Source organism: Mustela putorius, unplaced genomic scaffold, assembly GCF_011764305.1.
Source record: "Mustela putorius furo isolate JIRA1106 unplaced genomic scaffold, ASM1176430v1.1 tig00003983_pilon_pilon_pilon, whole genome shotgun sequence".
In the NCBI taxonomy this organism is placed as follows: Eukaryota; Metazoa; Chordata; class Mammalia; order Carnivora; family Mustelidae; genus Mustela; species Mustela putorius.
In genome coordinates, this window is record NW_025422123.1 from 4,652,729 (window position 1) to 4,670,730 (window position 18,002).

Consider the following 18,002-nt stretch of genomic DNA (forward strand, 5'->3'; position numbering starts at 1 on the left):
CATTCTCCCCTTCTAACCAAACCTCATGTTTTCTTGAGTGAGAATGTGCCCTTCTAAAAGTCTACATTTCTCAGCCTCCCTTGCAGCTGAAACTAACCAATGAGATGTATGCAGAAGTCATTGGGAGGGGGCTCCTGGAAAAGTTATTTAACAGAAGCTGACTCACCAGGTAGGCCCACCCTTTTAAATATTTCTCCCTTCCTCCTGCCTGGAATCTGTCGTGATTGCTAAGCCCCAGCAGCCCTTTGGCAACAATGAGGCAAAAATGCTCTATGGCTGGAGTTCTTTAAAAATACATTTATATACTGATGCCTGGTTCTCACTCCCAGACATTCTGATTTAATTGGTATGAGGTATGACATAGGCATTGGGCTTTTTAAACACTCACCGGATAATTCTAACATGTGGCAGCGTTTGAAAAGTACCACTCTTCAGAAGGAGAGCAGAGGAATAAGATGGAAGGAGTCTGGATCTCTAGTGACCAAGGAGTCACCATAGCAGTCATGGAGAGCCTATCTCTTGACTTAAGAAGGTAGGAGGCTCTGTAGTCGGGTCTTGTTTCTGGCAACAGAATGTGATGTTTATCTGATATAGGACCAAAGGTCCTCACGCTGTTCCCATCAGCCAACCCGTCTTCCACAACACAGGTTAGGGAACAAAAAAATGACCAGATGCTGCCCTCAGGAACCTCACACGTGGGAAAGCAGGCTGACACTAGGGTTGGCACGAAGCAGGCTTGAATTCAAATCCTTATTCCACTACGTACTAACTGTATAGCCTTGGACAAGTCACTCAAGCTTCTGCACCTAGAAAATGAGGGCTTTGGAAAAGACTATATTCTCCCGTCTCCCTGTGAGCTCCTTGGAGGCAGGTGACCTTCACCTCTGCAGCCTCAGCACCCACCACCCATCCAGACACCTAGCAGATACTCTAATATTAAATATTTGCTTGGTTTACACTGAATGGCTGTGATGTGGTCCAGCTTTGAAATTTTCATTTTCTCTAAACCAAAAAGAGAAGAGGATAAACAACAGGGCAACATTTCAAAATGGTAACAGAATTTACCTACTGAAAATCAATGAAAACAGTTTCTGGGGCAGTGTCTTTCTGGCTCTCTAGACTCAGGACTGGAAATCCCCCGGTTTTAAGCAGGGGGAGGGGCCGGTCTCCCGTGACCTGGACTTGCCAGGTAGAACTATTAAACTAGAAAGCTTCCCTGCTCATCATTTACAAAATAACAAGCATGGGTGGTGGTGGTTGTTTTTGTTGTTGTTTTTAAAGACCCCAGGGTCCAGATGAGCTTGACAAAAACAAAGCTTGGGCGGTGACCTGAAAAACCCAGAAATGCCCTCAGAAAGCCCAAGGGAAGAAGACATCTGTTTGGGCCTGACACATTCGGATGCCTGGTCTACACCAGCTGTGCCCAAGAATCAAACGGAGAGCTCTTTTCTTTACAACCGCAGCTGCCTTGATGCCACCTGCAGAGTCTCTGATTCCGGAGGTCTGGGGGTGGAGCCAGGCATCTGTAGTTGGAAAAGCTCTCCAGGTGGTTCTGACATGCCCCTGGGGTTGAGAACCACCTCTCTACACAACTTCCAACCCTCCCGATAATCAACGTCTATTTCAGCTGACTTTCTGGTGCTGGAAAGGAACCAACAGGAGCCTGGGGTGGAATTTGCAAAGCTGGCCAAGCAGCACCCTCCTGCTTGCCCAAGGCACTGCCCACCGATGGGGCTCACCCCCCACCCCTGCAGCCCCAGCTTCCCGAAGGCAGAAGGCCAGGTCTGGGGAGCAGACACTGCTGTGCAGGCCCTCCCTAGCCTGCCACGTTTCTCAAAAGTGCAGCCTGCACCTCCCTTTTCCACACGCCACCCACTCCTGGGGCTCCCCTACCATCTGCCTGCCACCCCCTCTGCTCTCGGGAAACAGAGTCCCCAGAGTTTGCCTGAGATCTTACAGAAGGTTATTACTGTTGGGCTACTCTGGAATCCCAAGAGGCCGGCATGCCCGAACCAGCCTTCCAGAGAGGGAAACTGAGGCTCAGAGGCGAAGCTCCTGGGCCAGAGTCCCACCCAGGCAACATGTTACCTACTCGGCCCTCCAACCCAAGCCATTTGAATCCAGAGTCTCTCCTGGGTGCCTTTGGTATTCAAAGAGCAACGTGGACCAGTGGCATGGGCAGCATGCAGGAGCTGGTTAGACGCGCAGACTCTCCGCCTAGCCCCGGATCCACTGAATCAGCATCTGTGTTTTCATAAAGTCCCCAGAGGAGTCCTGCTGGATCTCAGGGAGCCCTGCTCAGGCTGCAGCTGCCTAGCTGCCAAACCCCCAGTCCCCAGACGGCCCTTGCTCACTCTCCTCCTCCACCTCGGCTCCCACCGACTCCATCCCCGCTCACTTTCCGGTCCCTGACCCCTCTTGGGTCTCCTCCTACCTCCCTGATGCTACCCACTCTGTTTCTTCTCAGGCCTCCCACAGCCCAGGGTGCTGATCTCAGCCCAGTGCCCCTCACTCCGCTCTCTCCGCCCTGGTGGTTTCAGTCCATTCACGATTTCGGCCCACATGGTTCTGTGCACAGAAAACCAGATGTGCAAACCTCCCTCTCACCTGAGCACGAACCCTTAGGTCTATTTACCCCACTAGCATCTCTTCCAAACATCCCACACCGGGATCCCATGAAGTTCAAAACTGCACTGGCATTGTCGTTAAAAGAAAATGATGCACTGAGGCCTGGCTGAGAGCCGAGCGCGGCTCTCGGGGCCTCCCAAGCTGTCTCACTGCCTGCTTGTCACAAACCCACGCAGTGGGTTCGGCTGTCTCTATACGACAAACAGAAAAGCCATGCCTTAGACAGCTGAGGTAACTTCTCGGGCTCTCATGGCCAGTGCAGGGCAGAGCTGGGGTTCCCACCTGGTTTCTTACCCAGAAGTCCCAGCTCTTAACTACATCACCCCCTTGCCACAGACTTGCCTGACTCCCAAGGCCTTTGCTGTACCTCACCGCCATGGTGCCAGGGCCATCTTCAGCCCCAGATCTTGCCTACGCTCTTCCAGAAGCACTTGTGGAAGTTAATGATTGTATCATTTCATTTCTTGCCTTTTTCAACAATCTCTAAGAGGATCCCTTCCCCCACGCCCAACCCCCTACATCTGTTCTCTCCAGGGCAGCCAGAGGGATTCTAAAAGGTGTCAGTTCATGTCCCTCTCCTGCTCAAAACCCTCCTATGGCTCCCCTCATCTCTCAGAATACAAGCCAACATCCTTGCATAGCCTTCAAGACTGCCGACAATCTGGCCCCACTAACCCCCTAACTCTGTCCTCCTGGTCTCCCCATCGCTCACTGGGCTCCAGCCATCCAGGACGCCTCCTTGCTGCTAACCAGGCCAGGCATGCTTCCCCTCCTGGAATATACGTCCTGCAGACACCCACTGGGCCTCCTCCTCCCTCAGCCTCTTCAGATGTCTGTTCAGGAGGCCTCCCAGCCACTGTATTTCACCTTGAACTGCAGTTGACCACTCCTTGTCCCCTTGGCTCCTTTACCCTTTTCCACCTCGCCCATCACCATACGATGCATTATAGACTTGTTCCTTGTTTACTGTTTGTCTCTCCTCGGTTTTTTTTTTTTTTTTTAAGATTTTTATTTATTTATTTATTTGACAGAGAGAAATTACAAGTACACTGAGAGGCAGGCAGAGAGAGAGAGAAGGAAGCAGGCTCCCTGCTGAGCAGAGAGCCCGATGCGGGACTCGATCCCAGGACCCTGAGATCATGACCTGAGCCGAAGGCAGCGGCTTAACCCACTGAGCCACCCAGGTGCCCCTCTCCTCGGTTTGAATGCAACGCTCAGAGACTAAGAGCTTGCTTCTCCCGCCAAACATCTCAAATGTTCCATCCAGAGCCTTCAATCACATGATTGCTGAAATACCACAGTCTTTGTACCCACTCCCTCCTGCCCTTCCTCCCCGCCACCACCCGGGATCAAGTTCTCTCTATGGTTTCCCCGGGACAACGGCAGGACCTCCTGGCCAGTTGCCCTCCTCCTGGTCATATCCTCTTTAATACACACACAGCTAGCTGCACAACGGCCTGAGGGCTGGCGCCCGTCAGCCCATTTCTCTGCTCAAGACCTTCCTGGCAGCTTCTCCCACACACCCAGGATTCCAGCCTACTCCACCCAAGCACAGGCTCTGATTCAGCTCTGGGTTTGAGCCCAGTTCTGTCACTTGGACCAGCGACTTCATCTTCCTGAGTCCTCAGTTTACTTTTTGGTAAAAGGGGCTGATGATGACTCACTCACGAGGTGGTGGTGAGGATTAAAGACAATACACATTTGTGATCTCAGCCTGGGCAGGAAACATGAGCAGTTGTTATTATCATTCCTTCTGTGTTCCAGCTCTAACTGCCCATTCCATTTCAGTCTCTGCTCCAGCCCGAAGGAGTGACTCACTACTCCCCACACACACCAGGGTCTTTATCCTCCATATGCCTTTGCCACAACGAGCCCTCCGCCTGCAATGTCCTTCTCAGCCCTTACTTCTGTTTGCCAAGCCAGTTCAAATGCCCCCTTCACGAGGCCTTGCGAGCAACTTCCTTCCCCTTTGAACTCCCAGTTCTTCATCTGCCCTTAGCCAAGATCATCAGGAACCATCTTGTATGTAACTCCCTCCCCTTCTCCTTGAGGGCAGAACCTCCCTTTTTCCTATCACCAAATCAGAGGGTCCCCTGGGATGGAGTCTCAGAGCCACTTCTTACCAGCTGGCTAACCTTGAGCAGGTCACTTAAAGTCTTGGAGCCTCCATTTCCTCTGCTCTTAAATAGGGACAAGAGGACCTGCTGTACTGACCTCTCAGAACTTTACGGGAATCAAAGGAGGCAGCGGCATGGAAACAGTGAGGAAGGCAGACGGCATTTACACGCCTATAAGGGACCGATTGTTGTTAAAACCGAGTCTGAGTCTTTGCACAAAAGGCTGCCTAGAAGAACCATCACCAGATGCATGGCGGGGCTTCGAGTTTTACTTCCTTATAATTGTACATATTCTCTGATTGTTACATGTTACTCTTTGACTTGGGGAAAAGAGATGTCATTGTTTAAAAAGGATTCCTCTGTGTTAAGCATTGCTCTCGACTCCCCGATCAGCAATGAAATGCCATCCCGCCCTTCATACCCAGCTCCCGCCACGGGCAGAGGTGTGTCTGCAAAGCAGAGTCTTCTAAGAAGGGGAGGAAGACGAAGAACAGGGGCCACACCCCAGGTTCACAAAGAGGCAGCTCTGCAAGGACAACGGTCCCTGCTCAGCACAAAGCCCCACCTGGGCAGAGTCCCACAGAGCTGAGCCCCTCCACAGAGCTCTCCTGTGGCAGAGGGTGCAGAAAGTGTGGCTTTGGCCACAGCCAAGTGCCATGGGACACTGGGTGGAGGTGGAAGTGTAGGGAGTCCAGATCTTCAGTAGGCCCTAGGGACCCCCCCCCATGGACCCCAAGCTGAGGAAATGGAACTCTCATCCCACTGGGAGGCTTGAGGCCCAGGGAGCCCCAGAAAGGCAATGTGGTGGCCAAGCCCTCCCCCTGCTGGCCACATCTGGAGTGGCAGTGCCAGACGCAAAGGGCAGCGTCCCCAGGCTGCTGCACTAACTCCCCTGCACCTGGAGCGAGTTGGGCTCTGATGTCCAGAGGATGGTAGGGGGCAGGGCAAGGCTCTGCCAGGACCGAGAGACCTGAGGTCTTACCTCCCAAACCCCCTGTGTTGCAGGGGCATCTACTGACCCACCATGGAGATGGAAGGCAGGTGGTGGATGGGCTGGGGTGGGGGGTGGGGTGGGGTGGGACCTAGAGTAGTCATGGGGGGAAGACAGGGAGATGGCCAAGAGGGGTCCTCCATACTTCAGCCTGTCCCACTCCTCCCAGGCCCACCCATGCCTGCCGGGCAGCCAGGGCTGCTACCACTGCTACCACTGCCCGGATTTCCACTCCCGCCCCCAGATATTGATTTCCTGCATCATTCATTTGCTGGGCCTTGGCGGCTGTGATTAGCTCCCTCCATTCTCCCTCCGGAGCACCCCCTCACCCCACCCCGCCTGTTCCTCCCTGTTCTAGCAAAGCAGAGCTCATACCAGGCTCTAAATGAGGCTTTGCCACCCTGCCCCAGCAACTCACAGCCAAGCCTGGCCAATTACAGGTGGGCCCTTGGCATGGCCCCAGCATACCCTCTCAGGAGTGGTTTCCTGGGTAATAGCGTCCTCTCTAACCACCCCCTCACCAGAGCCCCCACCACATCAGGAAACACAGATTTCCAGCCTGCAGGGTGGAATGGGACATCATGCCAACCTTGACCTGAAGTGGGGCCCTCCAGCCAGCTCCTGCAGAGCCCTCAGGCTGGCTCAGCAGGCAGCAACAACTTCATTGGGTGAAGGGGGAGACGGAGGGGGGCGGGGAGACAGTGCTAGCAAGGCAAACAAACCAGCCTCTTTTGCGGGCACAAGGCCCTGTCTCTCGCTCATGCAATTTCTATAACTGGGAAGGAAGAAGAACAGAGGTTTTAACCTTCTTGAGGACATTTAGAAAACTCTAAGCCTTCTGTTAACCTAACAAAATTTTTCAATGCCATGCCTTCTCCAGGGGGAGAGTTAGATACGGACAGCCAATCTCAAGGCATGTGGCAGAAACTCTAGTAAAAAAAAATCCCAAGTGCCCACACCCAGATCAACACCCAGAAGACGGCACTGGGAGACCCACTTCCTGAAATTCCTTCTGTGCACCCCTCAGAAGAGGGGGAAAAAACCTGACTTGATAATTCTGTAAGCTATGTTGCTCTTGTCAAATTATTCAACATCTGTCTTCATGTTCCCACAAAAATTAGCATAGGATAGTAGTTTCTGATGACACCTTTGGTGAAATATTTTGACTTCCACCAGTAAGTTGCAAACAACCTGTCTTAAGGATAATGTCAATTCCTACTCTTGAATATTAAATAATCCAGGGGTTTGTTGTGTTTCTGTAAGAGAGAGGAATCCCACCAACCTGCCCTGGCTAGAAGTCCGGCAGCTAGGTGAGGAAAGGAAGCTGGGATGGAGGAGAGGGTGATTTCTGATGCTATCCACATACTGGGGACTCCTCCTCCATCACCTGGTGACTGACTCTGCCCCAGAAGTAGGCCTCTGGGGCCAGCCCAACCCCCTCACGAGCCAGAAAACAAATTACAGGATCCACCACGAAGCCAGGAGATTGGGAGGCAGGGAGGGACGAGGGGATCGGCTCCAAATGGACCATCTGGTCCAGTTTGTGGCTGCTAGAGCATCTGCGCCCCAAAGAAGAAGGGAAGCCACCTGGCCAGACTGAGCACACCTCCCCAGCCCAACAGCAGAGCTCAGGGCCAGCAAGAGGACCCTCAGCAGGAAGCGGAGTATAGGTACTGGGTACTGGCCTCCTGCCAGCCTCAACAGAGATCCACAGCCCAGGCTAGATCCTGCCGGCTTTGCCCTCCACGTCCTCCTGTTCTTCCTCCTGCTCCTCAGTTTAGCTGTTCAACTTCCCTGTTAATCTGGCCCTCCTTCAGCCACACCGGCGCTCCCCAGGACACACTGCGATTTTTTGTGCCTTTTCTTGTGCTCCCGGGCTATCGGCTTCTTTTCTCTTCTCCCTGAGGCCCCCTAGGCTGCCACCCTAGGGCTCTGGGACTTTTCCTAAGCAGAGACCCTCAGAATGTGTCCCACTACCCTGCTGGAAAACATCCTAGACTGACTTTTTGGGGGGAAAGAATTTCAAAAATCATTTCCTCAACCTCCCCCCAACCATGGCCCTTCATTCCTGCAGCAAATGTTTGCCCAGCTTCTCTGCGTGCCCGATGCCATGTTGGATGCCAGGATACAATGAGGGACACAAATGATCACTCCTCACCCCCACACTCTACTCTTCCTCGAGTTGCTTCATCTGCTTTGGACAGAGAGGGAAATTGGGGGGGCAGAAGAACTACGGGCCTACAATAGTTCCCCCCTCTGCTGAGTCTGGCCAAAGCTTCTAGCATCACAAAGAACTCAGAGCCTCTTGCCATCTTCCTTCTCACACTAGATCCTCACTTCTCTCCATCGACCTCAACGAAGACAGACCTCCACTCTGCAATTCCCCTGAGGCCCCAAGCTTCTCCGGAGCCAACACCCCAAAGGCGCTGTCACCCCAGGACCCAGGGTTGGCCCCAGTACACCCAGCTCACCTTGATTTGTTCCGGTGGACAGCAACGAAAAGAGAGACTCAGGCACATGAGGGAGGAGAAACTACAGAAAATAGGGGGCAGATAAACCAAAGGCTAAATCCTCACCCCAGGGCCTCTGAAATCAGGGCCCGCAGACACCACCAACCCTATGCCTCCCATCCCTCCCTCCTCCCCACCCTCATTGCTAGGGTTTCCAGGCTATGCTCACAGGAGCTTCCTCTACATGGCCCAGTGCAGCCCTGGAGAAGGCTGGATGCTGGAGGGGATGGAGGAGAGGGATGGCCAGGAAATAGGTTGGCCCGATCGCCCAAGGGCACTTGGAGGGAGTAGCAGAGTAGAGGATAGAAAGCAGGGTATAGTGGTCTCTGTCACTCTCAGAGCCCCTGGGGTGTGGGGAGCAGGAGGCAAAGGCCTCAGTGACATCTCTCCTTAGGCCAGCTCTTGAGGCAATGAGGCTATGAGGAACCCTTGGGGAGAAAGAAGATAGAGGACCCCTGCCCCCCCAAGTCCCAGGTGTCTTCCTTTGCCTTGAGGAGGCCTCTGGCGCCAGCTCAGTGGCCTCCTCCCTACAATCCCCCCTTCCATTCCCCACTTCCCCCCTCCTCCCCCTTCCCTCTTCTGGCCTCTGTAAAGGGCCAGGCAGTAAGAGACACACAAACTAATTAAGAAGCAGAATTTGGCCAGATGCCTGGGCCTGCCTCCCCAGGGAATTAAGCCCAAGCCAGCTAACTGTGCAGGGCAGGGAGCATGTCACCTCCTAGACACCCCTCAGGACACCCCTGTCTCTGGGAGGCACAGCAGAGCCAGGCACCCCCCAGAAGGGAGCATTTAGCATCAGCATCTGAGGCTGGCATCTGCGGGGGGGGGGGGGGCAAGGGAGCACGCTGGGGGGACACTGCCTCTGCCTCCACGCCCACAGAACAGGTCAAACTCTTCCCTGATCTAAAGAACAATCAGGCCCTGGGGAAGAGGAACAGGGACCTCTCCCCACCCCAGCTACGCAGGATTACAAAGTGACCCACATGGACACCCTGCAGTCAGGAGAAGGCAAAGTAAGGGCCACTGAGCCCCGAGGCGGGCTTTTTTTGTGTATAAGGTCAAGGTACTGAAGGCTGCTAGAACTCAGAGGGAGGGGTTCCTGAGAGGGGAGAGCTCTGGGCCATCGTGAACAGATGATGCCCGCTCTCGGGACCTTTCCCCAGGGAACACTCTCTGGAGAGACAGGAGAAGGGACACCCAGCCGGAGTCCCCTAAACGCCGGACAACGGGGGCGTAGGGACGCAGGAGCAGGGCTGCGTGGCAGGAGGCAGAGTTTGAACACGTAGCCGGATCGGTGCGTGCCGTGTTTGCGTTTCCCGGGGACGGTGGCTGAATGTGTCCGTGTGTGCACTCGGGGAGAAGGAAGGTGGGGCTGGGGTTTTGTAGCTGGGAACCGGGGACAGGAAGAACTGGCTCAGGCTAGATTTGAAAAACGGATGCCGGGTTTTAGGCGCCCAATCCGGGGGATGCTGGCATCCGCTCCTGCCGTCAAGAAGCGAGTGAAAAGAAGCGAAGCCTCAGCGAGAGCGGGGAAGGCGAGCCCGCCGCCCGGCCGCGGTACGGGCAGCCAGCTCACCCGCCAGCCGTGCACAACTCCAGATCGTGCATCGTTTGGCTTCTACTCCGGAGGCCGAGCCAGGGTAGGACTAGGTTTCCGTGCAAGTCGCTGCCCCAGGCCCGGGTTTGGGGTCTGGTGGGATCTCCCGAGCCGACTGGGTGCTCTCAAGGGTTCCGAGTCACTCCTGCCCCAGGCAAGGTTTGGGGAAGTGGCCACCTCCCCCTGGCATCCCCGGCTTCACGCCAGACCCAACGACCCGTCTCCGTGCTCCGAAACAGCTAGCTCGATCTCACGCCCAGAGAAGGGCGGGGACCCGGGCATCCACTCCAGAGTCCGAGCCGGGGTCCCCACCAAACCCCGGCAGCGCGCACTTTGCGCTTCTTGCAAAGTTTCCGCGCGGTGCTAAGCCCGCTTAGAGCGGGACGCGGGCTCTTACCGTAGACTCCTTGTCCCCGGCAGTGGAAGGGGATCAGCGCCAGAAGTAGAAGGCAGGTCACCTCCATCTTCACGGCCGGTGCTTCATCCCCGCGAGGCGGCGCAGCCCGAGAGGTGGCGGGGGGCGCATCCGCCGGGGCCCCGCGATGCCCCCTGCGTCCCCCCTTCCCCCGAGAGGTGACGGAGGGGGCGGCGGCGGCAACGGAGACCAGGAGACTGAGGAGGCGGCGGTGGCGGCGGCGGCGGCGACCCGGGTTTCTCCTCCCGCGGGGCCGCTGCCCGCGTGGGGACGCAGGGGGCGCTGGCCCGGCCCCGGGTGCCCTGGCGCGCCCGGCTCAGCAGCCAGCGCCCCGGCCCGAGGAGCCCGGCGGCCGATCCGCCCCGGGTCCCCAGGGCTGTCTTCTCCGTGTGCTGGGCGCCAGGAACCCCTCTGCGGCGGCGGGGACTCTTCGATCCAACAGGCCACCGACGACTGACAAACTTGTCGTTTCCCCGCCCAGGGGACGCCCCTCCGCGGAGCGGGGACGGGAAGGCCGGGGCTTCGTTCGGGGTTAATCCGCTGTCTCCAGTCCTGCGGCGGGTGCTGGGGTCTCAGAAGCCCGACCCAGGGGGGCCAGGTTGGGCGCCCTCCCGGAGGCGAAGGAGCCCCGGCCCCGGCCCTCCTGAGCGGGGGAGCAGCGCTGGCTGGGTTCGGCCGAGGGGCGAGAGCCACGGGTCCCCAGGTCCGGGAAGTTAACCGAGCCACCGAGGAAGCCTGGGGAGGAATCGCGCCCCGGCGCCCCGCGGGAATCGGGAAAGCAATTCCAGCCAAGAGAGACCCCAGAAAGCGGGGAAAGGAGGAAAGTTTGAGTCGTTTGAAAAATACTCGCGCTCTCCGCGAGGCCGGGGCTGCGGCGCGGGCGCCGCTCGCCGCCTCCGCTCGCCGCGCTTAGCTCCCGCCGTCTGGCTGCGGCCGTGGCGCTCCCGGGCTCGATGCTCTCCGGAGAGCGGGGCTGCGCCGCGCCCCAAGTTGGTCGTCCCCGCCCCCGCCCGGCGGCCTCGGCCGGTGGGGGCCCCGAGCGGGCGGGGCCGGGCCGGGCTCCCGGGCGCGGCGGCCGCTGGGCTCGGGGCCGCGGGAGCGCTCCGTTCGCTCCGCAACTTGGGCTTCGCTGTGCTGCTTTTCCCCCCCTCGGAGCTTTTCATTCCGCGCTCCCCCCGCCTCCCTCCCTCCCTCCCTCCTCCCTCCTCCTCGCGTCTCCGCGTTCGGTCTCTCGCTCTCCCACCCTTTGTCGCTCGCTCTCCTGTTTGATTCCCCTCCAGTTAAAAAAGGGAGCCAATTAAAGGCAGCCCAGCTCGCCCGGCCCAGCCTCTGTCCAATTTCCTCGCCTCCCCCAGGACCAATTAGAGAAAACAAAACAGGGCTGGGGGAAGCAGACTGCCTGCTTTCTTCTCTCTCCTCTCTCTCTCTCTCTCTGTGCCCCTCCCCCTTCTCTCCCTCTCTCCGCACCCCCACCCCACCCCCCCCGGCAGGAAAATGTCAGAAAGCAGAAATGGATCCATCTATCCCGAGGACAGTGGCGGAGGGACGTGGGTTTCGGCGCGGGCTCTGCAGCCGCGCGGTCGCACGCTCGCTCTTCGCCCGCCCTTGCATACCCAGATTGGCTGCTGAGCCGGGTGCACCGATTCCAGTATGCTCGCGGGGCAAGCACGGCCGTTCGCCCCGGGGACCGAAGCCTGCGGGGCACTGCACACTTTGTAAATGTTTTGCACTTTTGGTGGTCGGAACTGAAGCGGGGTTCGGAGGGAAAGGCCACGGGCCCGCGTCTTCTGGGGTCCTGCAGGCGCGTGAGCCGGCCGCCTGCTGTCGGTCTGCAGGGCTGTCTGCGCGGCCCCGGAGTCCCTCCGCCGCCGGCCGAGCCCCCGCCCCTTTCCAGACAGCCTCAGCCTCTCCCAGCGCAGGGCGTGGGGGCCACCGCCACAGCAGCTGGCGGAGCCGGGGGCGGAGAGCCCGCGCTTACAGCTCCTGCCCTTGCCTCGGCCCACAGGTTGCCAACAGGTTTGTCCGCAGGACCCAGCTGCCGGATCTCCCCCCTAGGCCACCCACATTCTCCCCGGCTCGCCCCTCTCTCTGCCCCCCCATCCTGCCCGTCCTTAGGACCTCAGGCGCCCCCAAGCGCCCCAGGGGCGCACTCTCTTCCGGCAGCCAAGCCCAGCGGCCGGTTCCAGCAGCGGAGGTCAGGCACTCCGGAACTCCGCTACCTCACCCTGACTCCTGGAGCAGGGTTGGGAGGGCTCTCCTCCCAAAGGCCAGCGGGGAGGAGGCGTAGGCTGGGAAGCCAGGCGGGCTGCCTCGCCTGCGCCTCGGATCGCGTCCCCCAACCCCGGTCCTGCTAATCTCACCTGCTCCACCTGTCGCTGTTATTTATCTCGGCTTGTGCGCAAGGACTGTATTAGGGCGGCCCGTGGGATCGCGGGCAACCGCTGCGGCTAACAAGCGAGGAGATTATTAACCCTGCTTCCCCCACTCCCCGGAACTGTTCAGTATCTGTGCTGTGATGGTGGTTCCACGACTCTATGCGTTTCCCAAAACTCAAAGAACTTACACCAAAAAATATTTCATTTTCAACCTGTAAATTAAAAGAAATTTTTTAAAAATAATAATAAAACCCACCCCATCCCAGGCCCATTTCCTGCTCGGTGCCTCCTCCCAGGCAGCAGTGGGAGGTGTTGGGAGAAATGACAGGCCTTCATGGTGGTGGTGGTGGGGGTGCCATCCGTTGACACCTTCTCGGTTCCCTTTCTGTCCATCCTGGGAAGTCCGAAAACAGCTGAAGAATCTTATTCGCCAGCCCACCTCCAACTGATTGCTCCTTCTTCATCCCCTCCCCCCTTTTTCTCCTTCCTTTCCTGTGGATTCAAGGCTGAATAAGGCGATCCGATTTAGTGCCGGGCACCCAACAGATGCTAGTTGGAGATTTGTTAAATAAATGGATGAATGATGCCCATCGTAGGCCAGATACCACAGACCCAGGATACCTTCAGTGCAGCCAGCCTTCCTACTCCCCACCCCACAACCATTACCTGGAGGAGAAAAATCCATTTTCTGCTCCACCGGGCTACAGAGCTTTGAGGCCACTTCCCACCTACCTCCCCCACCCATTCTAAAAAGGAAATGGCACCAATCGAGGGTATGGTGATGACTATTTTCTTTTATTGTTATCTTCTTCCCACAGTTCAAAAATTCCTAGAAATCGTCACTGCCTCCAGGAAGCTCTCAGGGAGTGATCACAATGATTCCTGCTCTCCTTGGCTTTGCCCATTCTGAACTGAAGGAGCACAGGTCCAAGCCAGAGGAGACTGCCTTCCTGTTTTCCAGTCAGCTGGTCCAGCCCCCCAAACAGCAGTTAATCACTCCTCTTTGCCTTTGGGTTGTTTTACTGAGGGACAGGGAACCCCACTGACTCAGATGATGTACTCTGGAGTTTGAACACATACACTGGCTTGAAGGAGAGAGAAGACTCATTGTCAGGGAGAGAACAGGAGGAGGGGGGAGCCAGGCTGGGATTGAACATTCGCTGTAGAAAATTCACTTGTGACTACTCTGCAGCTAACTGTATGCAATTTAAGTACCTTGACAGCCTGTTTATGTTGCCTGTAAATTCAGCCATCTCCTACCCCAAGTGTGCCCGGCCTGCTGCCTCTGACACAGCCCTGGGTCTGACAAGGAGAGGCAACCAGGGAGAAAGAAAAAAGCACTAGACTTGGAAGCCATCAGTTCTATGTTCCACTTGTAATCTTTCTAGGCCTCCGTTTCCCTAGCTGTAAAGTGAGTAGGATCCCTATCCCACAGAGTGGTTGTGAGACATAAGAATAATAATAACAGGGGCGCCTGGGTGGCTCAGTGGGTTAAGCTGCTGCCTTCGGCTCAGGTCATGATCTCAGGGTCCTGGGATCGAGTCCCGCATCGGGCTCTCTGCTCGTCAGGGAGCCTGCTTCCCTCTCTCTCTCTCTCTCTGCCTGCCTCTCCATCTACTTGTGATTTCTCTCTGTCAAATAAATAAAATCTTTAAAAAAAAAAAAAAGAATAATAATAACAGCTGATCCCACAGGCCAGGTACTGTTCTAAACCCTTCGTGTGAATAACTAATCCTCATAACAACTATGGGAGATGGGACTGTTATTCTCATAGGATAACATAGAATAATTTAGTGACTTACATAGTTCCTAAATGGCTTTGACCTAGGTAGCTTGTCTCCTTGACCTTGTTTTTTCCCACTATTCTATCCTGAGGAAACGTAAGGACCTGGGTGCCTGTAAATGTTTTCACAACAAGTGTTTCCTATTCTTTTCACACACACAGAATTCACTGGCATTCAAATTGAGCTGTTGGGGGGGGGGGGTGACACATGAACTCTAGACCCCTAAACCTGAAGCTGACTGAGGCTGGGCTGCCTGGAGACTCGGTGATTGGCACCTGATTGCCAACTCCTGGCTTCCACCCAAGATACTCTAAGAAAAGCCCTATTCTTTTGTCCCTGAGAAAACCCAACCTTTGGCCTCCAAGACGTTTCAGGAACTAGCTGCTGATGAGGGGGTGGGTGTGACATGCCAGGGAACCCAGGAACCCCAGACCTTGGCTAGGCAGGGCAGCTGAGGGTTTTTGTTGTGAGAACTCCTTATAAGAAAGCTCCCCCATCTCTTGCCTGAGGGAACTCAGAATCTGGGAGTAGAGAAGAGAGGGAGAGAGAGGGAGAGTAAGTCTAGGGTAGTGGTGTCGTGGCTTGCTAGGGAAATTATCTCCGAAAATCATACAGTGGCAGGTATCGATTCAATCTTAGGGCAAACACTTTCTGGTCAGGTGGGGTGAAGGCTGACTGGGGTGGGAGGGGATGAAAGCCGAGGAGAGTTATGACCCCGCCGAAAGACTCGTTTATTAATTCAGGCTCTAACAAATAGCCAATTAATGGTTCCAGCTGTTAATTAGTAAGCAGTTAACTCCTGTTAAAAAACGTGCTGCTCAGGACTGGTGACAATGCAATCCTGCAGTGACAGCCTTGGAGAGGAGGGATCCCGGTGACTTGTGACCCCCAGGTTCTGTAGCTCCCCCAACTCTGGCAGACCCTCCGCTCTGGAATGCAGGCTTCCTGAGAACAGGAACCCCATCTGTCCGCCATTCATTCATGTAACAAATATCTTCTACTATGTGCCAGCCGATACTCCTGGCTCTGCAGATTCCATGAACAAAACTGACCAGAACCTCTGCCTTGGAGCTTATGTTCTAGTGAAGAGACAGACAATAGACTACGAAAATAAGGAAAATAGATAGTATTTGGACAGTAAGTGCAGTAGCTACAGTAGCTACAGCTAGAAGAGAAGTAGGAGTGACAGGGCATCTGGACAAGATTCCACTGACACTGGAGTCATGACCTATAGAAGAGAGGGCTCCACCTGTGCCAATCTCTGCAGCAAGGAGGGGCAGCAAGTGCAAAGACCCTGGGGTGGTGAGCAGGATTTGGTGCAGCTGAACAGATGACAGGAGAGCAGTAGCAGTAGGAGCTGAGATCGAAGAGGGTAAGAAGACAGGTCCTTTGGGCCTTGAGGTCACTACAGGAGGTCGGGTTTCCTCAAGTAAATGAGAGCTATGGCAGGGTTTTGATCAGAAGAGGGAGAGGATCTGACTTTAACTTAGTATCTTAGGATATGACTTTATCTGACTTTATCTTAGAATCTGACTTTAACTCACTCTGGCTCTGTATAAGGAACCAGTTGAAGGGGGTGCCATGGTATCTCTAGCCAGGCACTTAGGGCGTGCCCGATAAATGCTGATGTTATGAATTGGTACCTAAAAATTGATGGGGCAGAGACACATGATCACTTTTGAAAGTCCAATTTAAATGGGTCCTCTTGTAAATTATTTTACAACCACCAAGGATACCCTCACATTTGACCACCCCAAGGAATTCCACACTTGCAACCCTACTTGGTCCTTCAAATGTCCCTGTGACTTAAGACACCTTCTCCATTTTACAGTTGTGAAGACTGAGCCAGAGACATTCGCTGACTGGCTTAACGATTCGTTTTAGAAAATACCAGTCCCAGACAATGGCGGTGGGGATTCAAAAGAGACAAGAGTCCCTCCCATCTGGCCACCTTTCCACTAATGTGCCAGGTCTCTCTGGGTGATCTTCCCTCTCCGGGCTCCAGATTCTGATTTTTCACAATAAGCCGATGTGCCTAGCTTGGCTCTGAGATGGTTTCCTGCTCAGACTCCAAAGGCTTATGAGCTATGTCTATGGCCTGTTATCCGCATGCCACCATTTCTCCAGCGAGGGTCACCTCAGCTGTCCCAAGCTCCCTTTGTCCATACTACTGTTGGAACAGGGGAGATTTTGTTTAACTTTTTTGAGCTGATGGTTCATTGGATCAAAAGTAGTTTGGTTTTAACACCAGCTTGGAAAACACATGGTCTTCCCACTCTGAGTGGGAGTAAAGAGCCCTGATTTACCCAGCTCTACTTCCCTACTGGAAGGGTCTGGGAGGGGGATGAATGGGCTGAAAAAGTCAGGTTCTTTCGGCTATTTATTAATTCAACAAATATTTATTGAGCCAGGCATTGTTTTCTGCTCAAGACTTCCAACAAGTAAAGACACCACCGTGCCCTCAGGGAGCCCCAGTCTGAGGGGGAGAAACAGCCCTGTCTCAGGGAGCCCCAGTGTGAGGGGAAGGCTCAGCCTGCCCTCAGGAACCCCAGTCTGAGGGAGGAGACTGTTACCATACAGTTATAGATCCTGATATAAAATGGAATCAGGGTAGAGACCTAGGAGCAGACACACTTTAACAGTGATAAAGTAAAGTGATCACTATAGAGTAAGTGCTAAGGAGATGGGGAACAAGGAAGACATCCTGCTGGTTACTCCGACTTTCTGGCTCTTATTGCAAGATCATTTCCTACTTTAAGCCTGGTGGCCTGCAGCCTTCCAAATTTCAACCAAGCCAAAGGGAAGCAGCCTAGTGTTTTATTTGGGTATTTTCTCCTAATGCAAATGTCTCTCTGGGCTCCTGGGAACCAGGCCTGTTTGAAGGCGAGACTGTGAAGCTGGCATGTAGCAGTTAGCACGGGGAGGGAAGAAAACCCACTCTCTCTGGAGGCCAGGCCCTAGTCCAGCAACAAACTCTATCCCCACCGCAGTCCACTAGCCTCCCTAGGGACACACCTGGCCAAGGGGATTGCAGAACCTATGGAGATCGGCAACTCTCCCAGGGCTCCAGCCGGTCTTGTGGATGTCACCCCCGCCCCTAGGTTGAGAGTGGTATCTATGCAGTGTGCTCTGTTTGCATTGGGGCTGTGAGCCCTAGGACAGGTGGCTGTCACCTGCTGGGTCACTCACAGCTCTCAGCACGGGGCTGAGCCCATAGCACCACTTGATGTCTACTCATTCGAATGAACTGATTTGGACCACACAAACTCACACAAAAACAGGCTCAAGGCAAGACCTGAATCACCAGGACAAGGGAAGCCCAAATTAGCCAGACAATATGTAGATGAGGGACAAATATAAATAATAAATATATAAGAAGAAATATTTGTGTTCAGTACAGGCTGCGAGAAAGCAAATACACAGGGGAGGGAAGTAGATCCCACAAGGTTTTAGGAAAGGCTGTGTAAACAAGGGGCTGGGGAAGTGACCGCCCCCCCCCACTTCTGCCTCATTCTGGGATGCTTTCTAAGGGGGGGGGGTGCCTCTGCCAGGCTGAAGGGGGCTCTGTCCTCTGGCCCCTGCCCC

At 55.1% G+C, this 18,002-nt stretch overlaps 1 protein-coding gene across 2 annotated transcripts in view; it reads right to left on the reverse strand.

Annotated features, from left to right (window-relative positions):
* The window catches only part of MDGA1 (MAM domain containing glycosylphosphatidylinositol anchor 1), a 58,428-nt gene extending 48,067 nt beyond the window's left edge, over positions 1–10,361 (reverse strand). For both annotated transcript variants that reach the window (XM_004739998.2, XM_004739997.2), the window contains exon 1: positions 10,241–10,361. In XM_004739998.2, the coding sequence (XP_004740055.1) occupies positions 10,241–10,307 (67 nt within the window). In that variant the 5' untranslated portion in view covers positions 10,308–10,361. The remainder of the gene's footprint in view (positions 1–10,240) is intronic.
* Positions 10,362–18,002: the final 7,641 nt, after the last annotated feature.